Here is a 10,502-nt window from a genome sequence, read left to right as displayed (position 1 = left end):
TCCATTTATGTGCAGATCAGGTTTTGGATCATTGATTGCCCGTCACAATTTCCTTAAATCCAATGTGAAATCTTAGAAATGTCTTTTTTTTGTTTGGCCAACAGTAAAAACATCTGCTATGATATAAAATAATAAAAGCAGCATTTCCTCACAAATGAGGTAATGTTTGGCTTTTTTGCAAGAAGAAAAAAGAGATTTTCAAAACAATTGATGAAATTTCTGTCAATGGACTAAGCCAGGGCCCCCCTTTTGTAGATAAGAATATTTTTGAGCCCCCGCCCTGGGAGCCCTGCCACAAACTTGTCCATGTTATGCTAGCAGGGCTCAAGCCTTGCCACACCCCCCACTTTGGGAACCACAGGACTAAACAATTGTTTCAGCACCGTGAAAACAACAAACTACATTTAATCTGCAAATCTGTTGAAAACTTGAGATAAAATCTTTTGATATAATTCAAATGTTACAGGGACATGGAAGCATTCACAAACCTCTACCACAAATGGCAGTAATACTTATTTGTCAACCAAAAGAAACAGAGCCTTAATCCAGAGATTTATTTAATCTTAGTTTTAGAACAACCATTGCATATACATTGGGAACAGATTATTATTTGTACTACCCTATATAAAAGCTATTGCATTGGAAAACAAAGAAAAATCAATCTTTATGCAACCAAAAGACTCAAAACAGCTGAAGGAAGAAGCAAGTTAACAGGAATTGTGATGAATGTTTTGTATCCAAAACATCTCAACCCCTAAAAAAGACTTTCTTCTTCTGGGACGAGTGAAAGAAAAGCATCACTATGTCAATATACATGTCAACATATTCATTTCAGATCAGTCAAATGTTAAACGAAAGGTTTTCTCCTGATCCTTGCGCTGGTTGTCACACAATTTGGACACTTCCTCCACTCTCCTCTGCAGAAGAACCGAGTTCTGATCGATCCACTGAAGTGAATCCATGTGGGTGTTGAGAATTTTACAGATCTGCTGAAGCTGAGGCAGAAAAGAAGAAGAAGAGGCACAAGTTATTTTAATTTGCAACAATAAATGCCAAAAAACACATAATAAATATGTCAAGGAAGGTTAAACTTGAATAAGTCCTCATCTTACTGGGTCGCTGGTATCTGCTGGGCCACTGGATGTGTTCAGGTGCTCGATGATCTCCTTCAGGTCCTGCGACATCCTCTTCAGCTGTGCGTCCACGTTCTCGGCAAGCTTGTACGTTCTCTCACGTTCCTCGTCAGCGTTCTGCATGTAGATGGTTCCACTCTGCTCTTTTACAGACTCCTCCAGCGGGCAGAGTAAGTCCTCCAGCTCCTTCTGTTGGGACAGGATGAAATCCAGCTCCTGGTTTAGCCTCCTCTGGTCCAGCTTCACCTTCTCCATCTCCTTATGCAGGGATGTGATCTTCTCACCGTTCTCCACCAGCATGCGGTCCCAAGCGTTCACCTGAGTAGCCTGCTGTAAGAAATGTCTCTCTTGGTCCTCGAGCTCCAGACTCCACTTATTAATGAGACCCTCTAGCTGGGCGTAGGTCATCACTGGAGGAGCAGTGGTTGTAGGGATTGTAGCTGCTGCAATAGCTGTTGCGATACTTGTGCTGGATAAAGGTTTGAGTCCCAGTGTAAAGGCTGTAGCAGCACCTGTTGGGGCAGCTCCAATGGTGGCAGTAGGGGCAGGGGCAGAGATGGAGGTGATGGTAGCTGCCCCAAGAGGTTTGAGCATGAAAGCTGCTGTGGTTGTTGCAGCAGCAGCAGCAGCAGCAGTACTTGCTGCTAAAGTTGGAGCTGCGGCCAAAGTAAAGCCTGTAAGGCTACCTGTTGCAGAGGTGGCAGTAGCGGCAGCAGCAGCAGCGGCAGCGGCAGCAGCTGCTGCAGGAGGTATAGAGGGTGACACAAAGAGAGACGGGCCTGGAGCCAGGGTTGCCTGGATTGCTGCAGGAGGAGCTGGGGTTGATGAGGGTTTAATCCCAAAGGCAAATCCTCCACCCTGACCAGCTGTGGCCATAGCAGTGGAGGCTGGCTGGGGCTGGATGCCCATGGTGAGGTTGGATGGAGCACCTGTGCCAAAGCTGAAGCCGCCTCCTTGGGTGGCAATCGGGACTGGAGCAGGGGCTGCAGCTGTGGTCGCTTGGACCTTGGTTGCGCCAAAGCTGAACCCTCCGAATGAGAGGCCACCGGCTCCTGTATTTGCTGTTACTGCGGCTGTTGGTGGTGGTGCAAGTTGGGGTTGAACTGCAGGTTGGGGTTGAACTTGAGAAGTCCCAAAGGCAAAGCCTCCTGCTGCGGGGGCGGCAGCAGTGGTCTGTGCAGACATACCCATGCCCATGCCCATGCCCATACCCATGCCGAACCCTGACCCCGCAGCTGGAGCGGCTGTGGAGCCCAAACTCATCCCTGCCGGTGCTGCTGCTATGGTTTGAGGAGTGGCTATACCAAATGGGGCGGTGGGTGTCCCAAAAGAGAAGCCTCCGCCGGCTGCTGTGCTCATTGCTGTGCTCATTGCTGGGGTGCCAAAGCTGAAAGAGCCGGCAGGGTTAGGGTTGGCGGTGGCCTGAGTGGGAGTGCCAAATGCGAAGCCGCCTGCGGTAGCTGCAGGTGTGGAGGTGGTCATCCCAAAGCCCGTGCCGGGGGCTGCGGCTGGGGGCTTCTGAGCCCCGAAGGCGAAGCCCGAGGAGGCTTGCCCAAAGTTGAATCCACTCATATTCGTTCGCAGAAGGACAAACTTCAGAATAACGTGACCTTATCGAAAACAGCTAACTCACAAAATGGTCACTTCCTCGCTGAACTTCTGAGGCTTTTGGCGGGTCACAATTACGAGCTGGTTCAACAGACGTAACCGATGGAACAGGTTCTCTCCTACGATGATTTCCCAGGCGTTGGTAGTTAATAATGTCAATCACGGATTTGTTAACGTTATGGTGACCCAGACAGCGACCAAAATCTAACAAAACATCCCTCACAAAACGTGGCCAAATGCCTCGCACTTTTTCAAGCAGGCATTTGTGTAGTTCACTAAAGGAAATGACGACAGTAGTTGGGACCATACTGTGGTGCCGTTAGCCCTGAGCCTTGTCTGCCCGTACACAAATCCCGCCTCCCTTATAAGATTGACAGATCCGATGCCTAATCACGGCCCTGACCAGACAACAACTGAAATCTGATTGGTACAAGTCCACTGCCTGTAAAACAATCCACAGGGAAGGTAAACCCACTAATAAACCCCATGTTTCCCCAAAGAGTACTGATATAACACAAGAGAATATAGTTATGCGCAGAATACGAGCTGTGTGCTAAAGACGTAATAACGGAACATTTCACACAAGTACCTACAAACAGTTATCTGATAAAAATGGCTCGCTGTTGATCCAAAATAAAACAGTCAACAAGTAAACCAGCTAAAGAGTAACGTAAAGCAAACGGATCTTAATGTAAAATACAAGATACTAGTTCACAAAGAGAAGAAAACAAAGATTTTATTGTCGGGTTCATTAATTAACGGTTTGAGTCACAAATGGGTTTTTCTCTGAAACAATTCCCATGTTTACTGTTTTTCTTGAAGATTGTACACAATGCGTTTTTGTAATAGCATTCTTAAAACATTTCAAATGTAATCTGATCAGCCATTATGCTTTCCCATTTCTTTTATAGTTTCTCTTTAGTGTTTTACCTTTTTTATATCAACAGATAGGCTATAATTGTAAGCCTACCCTTCGTGTGTTTCTGTTAAATAATATTTTTTTAAGTGTATCTTAACAAAGTCCAAAGGTACTGACGCTTCTTCTCTTGACATCGTTATGACTCTCTGGGTTAACTGGCTACGCGCTTAGTCTTGCCATGTTTACATTTTTGCCACTTTTTTGCTATGTGCATTTAAAGTAAAGGCGGTTTAGAAATATTTAACGATCACTATGGATGCACAAATTTCACCAAAGCACTTATAATAACAGGACGTTAATTTCCAAGTGTGCTTGTGGGCTGCTGAAGTTAGCGTGGAAGCTAACTCAGATTAGCTAACTAAACTGCGTGCCTGTGCTGTGGATGCAAACCTTAATTAAACTTAATACATAGGATATTGTCTGTGACTGAGTTACACAGGAGCTGTCACAATGAGGATTTTAAGGTTTCTAAGGAGCAGCGTGTCCATAGGCAAGGACATCGACTATTACTCCAAATTTTCACCCTCTCCTCTGTCAATGAAGCAATTTCTGGATTTTGGTAAGAGTCAGTATACACACTTCAAACTCCGTCTTTGTCCCTACATGTGTAGCATTTAAAGCATGAGTGAGCAGTTCAATTAAATAATGAATTTCCTTCTCATATTGTTTCATTTGAGAAGATTCGGTGTTTCACAAGACAAATGCAACGATTTGAAAAATGTGTTTCAAAAATAAATTCCTACCACTTTAAGGCCCTTGTCATGTCAGTTTATATTACGTTTAGAGGTGCATCTTACTAAACAACACATGTGAAATGCATCAAACCACCACAGACTAGTTCTGGTACTGTTATATCCTCTCATGATGTTTATAGTCATATCACCCAAACAAAAGGGGCAGTACAGTCCGAAAACACAACAGCATCAATAATAAATAATTTCTTCTGCCTCCCATACTATTTCTTTAAATAATATCACAAGAGAATTCTGATTTCCCTGAATGTGTTTACACCTTTCAGGCTCAGAAAATGCATGTGAGAAAACATCATTCGCCTTCCTCAGACACGAGTTACCTGTGAGACTGGCAAACATCATGAAAGAGATCAACTTGTTGCCAGACAACTTACTGAGGACTCCATCGGTGCGGCTGGTCCAGGGCTGGTACGCTGGTTTTGTTCTGCTTTTTCTTAGTTATCTCTTAAACTATGCTAATGCCAGTACATATATAGTGATTGTTTATTTCCATGTGAAGGTACATGCAGAGTATTCAGGAGATTCTTGAGTTCAAAGACAAAAATGCAGATGATGAGAAAGTCACATATGAGTAAGTACATCAAAACACACACTATGCAGTTGTGTTCTTCTATTCGTGATGATCCAATTCTGTGGCTTTATTCTTCACGCCTTGGAGTAATCGTTATGCCTTTATTTTAGTTTCACAGATGCGGTAATAAAGGTCAGAAATCGGCACAATGATGTCATTCCCACCATGGCTCAGGGAGTTGTGGAGTACAAGGAGACGTACGGCACAGACCCAGTCGTCAGCCAAAATGTTCAGTATTTCCTGGATCGTTTCTACATGAGCAGGATATCCATCAGGATGTTGCTCAACCAGCACAGTGAGTACATTCTCTTCCCCCTAATGAAAGAGGATCTCTTTCTGTCAGGGAATAATATAATGTGTTGACAATAGTTGTACTTGTGTGTAGACTTTTTCACAAAGAGCCAAGTCGCTCCATTAACCAGAGGCTCATTTTCTGAACACAGTGCTGGTAGCCATCTTGATTGTATAGCAGTTCGGCACAAGTCACTGCCACAGGAATCAACAGACCACACCCAAATGACTTGTACCGTACCTACAACTGTTGAATGAGGGAATTGTTTATTGAAGTGTGAGACATTAAAGGGGCAAAAGACGATCAACCTGCCTAGAACTGGATATTATTATTATTATTAGGAACTGTGTGCCTGACAAATAACACAGGACAAAGGAGCATTATAAGGGCATACTGTTAAAACAAAACAACATTCTGATTAGATAATGAGAAAGAAAGAAAATAAGTAAACATACTCGAGTCATAATCAAAAGTTTGACACAATACTTGTGATATAAAAATTCAACAATATATATCATGCAGTTACAAACGCTCAAGATCTCAGCAGCTTTGGTCCAATACTTACAAAACAACATTTAGGGTTATTATATTAGTTGGAATAGCTAGTTTAACTTTACTCCCTTTAAATTTAATTCCACCCTTTTCGTTCAGCTGGATCATTTCTAATGATCATAATTTGAACGTTGTGTTGTCGGCTAACGGTGTTGCATCGTTACTGACATAAAAAAAGGTTTTCTAATCAAATGTAAGTGTAAACAGTAAGAAGCAACATTTAGAATGAGCTTTTAAAAAGCTCACACTTGTTCAGACAACAGAAAAGCTCATTCTAAATGATGCTTCTTACTTTTTACACTTTAAATTTGATTAGAAAACCTTTTTTTTATGACAGTAACTGACTAAAGTAAAAAAAAACAACATTTAGAATGAGCTTTTCTGTGTCGTCTGAAGGTTAGAGAGCGCAGAGCGAGAACGTTTTAGCTTCCAGTGGGTCCAGACGGAGGGACATTTTAAGTGTGTAGTGTGTCATCATTTTGAGTTTCCAGTTTGGAAAAAACTAAACAATAAAAGAAAATTGGAGAGAATTGAAGAAAACCTCCAGTTGCTGATGAAATGTTGCATTTTTAGGATGATCGTTGAATGATTGAGACATCATATATATTAAATACATTGTCATTTAAAGAATTAACACGTGTGTGTACAGCGTAGTGCATGGTCTCATCCCTTTGTGTTTTATTCCAGCTCTCCTCTTTGGGGGGAAGGTGAAGGTGAACCCGGCTCATCCCAAACAGATTGGCAGTATCGATCCAAACTGTCGTGTGAGCGAGGTTATCCGAGGTGAGAACACAAACGTTTTATGAGGAACACGCGGTGACAGTTTGTTCAGAAATGTCGTCATTCAAGTATTCAATCGTCGCTGGTGTTCTTCCCTGACAACAAACCTCTTCCTTCTAGATGCATTTGAAAATGCACGAAACCTTTGTGACCGGTACTACATGAACTCTCCCGAGCTGGTGCTGGAGGAATTCAAAGGTAATTTGTTTGGATGTTATTCAGAAGAAGGAACCATGAAGAGCAACACTTTCATTCATGTGCAGTACAAGCATACACGCTTGTTTATCTTAAAGGAACAGTTCAGATGTTTTGAGGTGGGGTTGCAAGAGTTATTTATCCAGTAGACGGCGGTCTGCAATTGCATTATTAATAAATAGATAAATATAAATTGCTTGATTCAAACATTTAGTCTAATCTTCGATCATGTGTTTGTCCCGACAGTCAACCCCATCACTGTGGTCTACGTCCCGTCTCATTTGTATCACATGGTGTTTGAACTTTTTAAGGTAGGATTTGCTTTTTGATCCCATCATTGGACGATACAGTTTTACATATTCATATGTCGCCTTTCTCTTTCTGTTAAACTGTTATGTTTGCTCTCATGGTTGCAGAACGCCATGCGGGCCACCATGGAGTTATACGGCGATGCCATGGAGTATCCTCCTATCCACGCCCAGGTCGCTCTGGGAACTGAAGATCTGACGGTCAAGGTAAAGCTTTGCTGCAGTCATGAGTCTTTTTTTTTTTCTTTAAACAAAACTTACGAGTGTAAACTCCTGTTCAAGTCATCGGATGAGGACGCTGTTCAGACCATATGTTCTTCTTCAGGTGAGCGATCGTGGAGGAGGCGTGCCGCTGCGCAAGATTGACAGGTTGTTTACCTACACGTACTCCACAGCTCCTCGGCCCAGCATCGACGGGGCCCGCGCTGCTCCTCTGGTCAGTATTCATGATGGGGGACATGGACTGTGTGTATGGATGTGCGCTCATTTGACTGATTTTGCTCTTGACTTGTATGTATATGTAAGTATAAATATCATCATGTCATCGAAATTTGAACACATCGCTTAAGACTAAAGGCCCCGTCACACATATCCGTATGACAGAAACGTACGCCGGCGCATACCAAAATGTGTCAGAGTCCAAATACGTCCAACTTTTCATCGGATCGGATTGGAAAAGCAAACCCAACGTGTGCTTCATAAGATACGCAGACGTTACGTTAGACATACGTGAATACGTAGGTGAATACTTACCTACATACATATAGTATGTAAATACATACGTGAATACCTACGTGACTACGTTAGAGGAACGTTAGATATCGGCTATGTCGGCTGACGGTGAACCCTACAGCCAATGTATTGATAACGAGTGGATAACCTATTCCTACCCTGTGTTAAGATGATGCCTGACGACGGAGTAACTTATTAAACGTGTTTCTACAGTACAGCTAGCATTCAGCATGTTAGCCGTTCTCCAGCATCAGCATGGTGCCGTAGGCCAGACGCTCTGATACGTTTTAAATACTTTTTTTTAATAGTGATACGCTATCAATAGGTTTGACATACGTATAATAATTTGTTACGTATACGTTATGTATACATCAGCTACAACACCGCTGTGGAAAGGTTGGACGTATTTAGACACATTTTGAGCTAATTGTCATATAAGCATGTGTGACAGGGCCTTAAGGGACTCAGGGATTTCTTGAGTAAGTTGAAAGAGCGTATCAGAAAAAATAACTGCACTTTATATGTAACCATCATTTATTTTTTTAATTGGTGCCTTTTGTGTTCAATTTATTCAATAAAATAAATATTTTCCTTTCATTTTTTTAATTCAACAAGCAATATGTTGTATTTTAGCAGTGTACACTTTAATGCTTGTTTATTTATCCCAAGTTATATTGTTATCGTGATATTTAACTAGGTTATTGCATATTTACATATTTCACATCGTGAATAATCAGTTTGTTCCAGTGCCAGACTAATCAGTCTAAACACTTGTTTCAGATGTTGTGTCTTGGGGAAGAAATTAACTTTATTTTTTTTAACCAGGCTGGTTACGGGTACGGCCTGCCGATTTCTCGGCTGTACGCCCGGTACTTTCAAGGCGACCTGAAGCTGTACTCTCTGGAGGGTTATGGAACCGATGCTGTGATCTACATCCGGGTATTTGAGATTTACATAAATAGTACGTGTTTGTATTTGTGCGCATGGATTATTTACATTGTGTTTTAACTTTATTCCCTCTTCCTCTTGTTAGGCGCTCTCCACAGAGTCCATTGAGAGGCTCCCCGTGTACAACAAGTCGGCCTGGAAACACTACAAGACGATCCACGAGGCCGACGACTGGTGCATCCCCAGCAAAGAGCCCAAGGACATGACCACGTTTCGCAGTTTCTAGATCCAAATGGCTCCTGGAGCAACGTGCGCAAGAGGTTGTAAATGAACGGGTGTGTGACGGCGATTAATCACTCCAGATGTCTTTGCACAGAAAGTTATATAAGATTTTGTTCCATATTCTTCATAAAGGTAAATAGTTTTGTTGTGATGAAGATGTTGAAGTGCAGCAACAAAACATCAGACTGGCACCTTTTTAATGGTATACTGGGAGAAACCAGAACCATGCTTCTGGAAAGCTTGCTGTTGAATGTAAAGTAAAAAAAACAAAAACATTTTCATTAATTATGATGAGGAAATAATTGTGAGGATGTCCTGAGACAAACTGTAACAACTTTCTAAAGGGCCTCAAACCTTTTTTTTTTGGCTTTTCTTTACTGCAACTTGCCATTTATCAACAACATGTCCGTAACCATAACGATATATCTGTGATAAACTAAAACCAGCCGATGAAATTAGTTGAAAGGTAACTTTTGATGCTTTGAGAAGAACAAATCAAACTCTAGTTAACGAACCCTCAGCTCCTCAAAACCTCCCCAACTGAAACTATCTGCGTGATTACGGTGTTAACTGCGTTTATATTGTTAGTTTTACGGCTTTATAGCTTTTCCTTAAATGCTTAGTTGCTTTTATTTTGATGAAAGTTGAACTTTTAACTGTTACAATCCGTCTGTGTGCGGCTCTTCTTCCCCGTGTGACGTTGGATACTTTGTAAGAAAAGGGAAACTTGTTCCAGTTAGTCGCTGCTTGTTTTTTAAATTTGATGGAAGTTTCTGCTGATAAGTCTTATTGGTTAAAATGTTTTAATTCAGGGTATTTATTCTTTAGTTGGAGAATGTTTACAAGAAACATGATCAAAAATGTCTTGATTTGCCATCTGGAGGCGACATTTTGCACCTTAGAATGAATCATTGAAATTCAGCAAAGCTGAAGGAAACATGTTGCAGATGTTTTATTTTAAGTTACTGTTTTGTCTTAAGTTTAGTTTGCATATAAGGTACTGCAAATGTGAATCAAGCTGCATCACTTACAGTATAAGAGCAACATATTTTTGGGTTGCTGTGGTTGTATTATAACGACTCATCCTGTCAATTAAACTGCATTCAATATTTTCCATGTTACACCTAAAGAGATGCTGTATGGATCATGTTCAGTGACAAATAAACATTTCAAACAGATTATTCAAATGTGTGTCAAATATATGTTAGTGAATGAACAATGGATGGAAGTAATGAAACAGGGACACTTTATGGCTGCTACTTTCACATTTTTAAGAACAGTGGATATTAATGGATTCCACCTGAAAAATATTAATTCTGAAGATTTAACAGTGACAAGAGTAGATTTTATTTTAGGAGAATATTCAGTATAATCTAAGAGGCCCGTTTGTAAATGCTGTAACATTAGTTTTCCTGCTTTTCTGATGACAAATTAAACTATTGCACAGAAAGTAAATGCTTCCTAAAAGAAGCCTTGCATTATGCATTATT

At 41.4% G+C, this 10,502-nt stretch overlaps 2 protein-coding genes across 2 annotated transcripts; one reads left to right on the top strand and one right to left on the bottom strand.

Moving 5' to 3' along the window:
- Positions 1–539: 539 nt before the first annotated feature.
- nup62l (nucleoporin 62 like) lies at positions 540–3,059 on the bottom strand. Its single transcript, XM_029458760.1, has 2 exons — positions 1,113–3,059; positions 540–995 (listed from the first exon to the last, which is right to left on the bottom strand). The coding sequence occupies exons 1-2, from the start codon at positions 2,703–2,705 to the stop codon at positions 837–839; spliced, it is 1,752 nt and encodes a 583-aa protein (XP_029314620.1). The 5' UTR covers positions 2,706–3,059; the 3' UTR covers positions 540–836.
- A 273-nt stretch (positions 3,060–3,332) lies between these two features.
- On the top strand, positions 3,333–10,193 carry pdk1 (pyruvate dehydrogenase kinase, isozyme 1). The gene is made up of 11 exons (XM_029458761.1): positions 3,333–4,219; positions 4,679–4,820; positions 4,912–4,983; positions 5,094–5,278; positions 6,515–6,610; positions 6,728–6,805; positions 7,049–7,113; positions 7,219–7,317; positions 7,436–7,546; positions 8,668–8,781; positions 8,876–10,193. The coding sequence occupies exons 1-11, from the start codon at positions 4,111–4,113 to the stop codon at positions 9,014–9,016; spliced, it is 1,212 nt and encodes a 403-aa protein (XP_029314621.1). The 5' UTR covers positions 3,333–4,110; the 3' UTR covers positions 9,017–10,193.
- The last annotated feature ends 309 nt before the right edge of the window (positions 10,194–10,502 follow it).

The sequence above is a fragment of the Cottoperca gobio genome, chromosome 21 (genome assembly GCF_900634415.1).
Source record: "Cottoperca gobio chromosome 21, fCotGob3.1, whole genome shotgun sequence".
Taxonomy (NCBI): Eukaryota; Metazoa; Chordata; class Actinopteri; order Perciformes; family Bovichtidae; genus Cottoperca; species Cottoperca gobio.
Note: the sequence above shows the minus strand (reverse complement) of the source record. Positions and strands in the feature narration are given on the sequence as shown.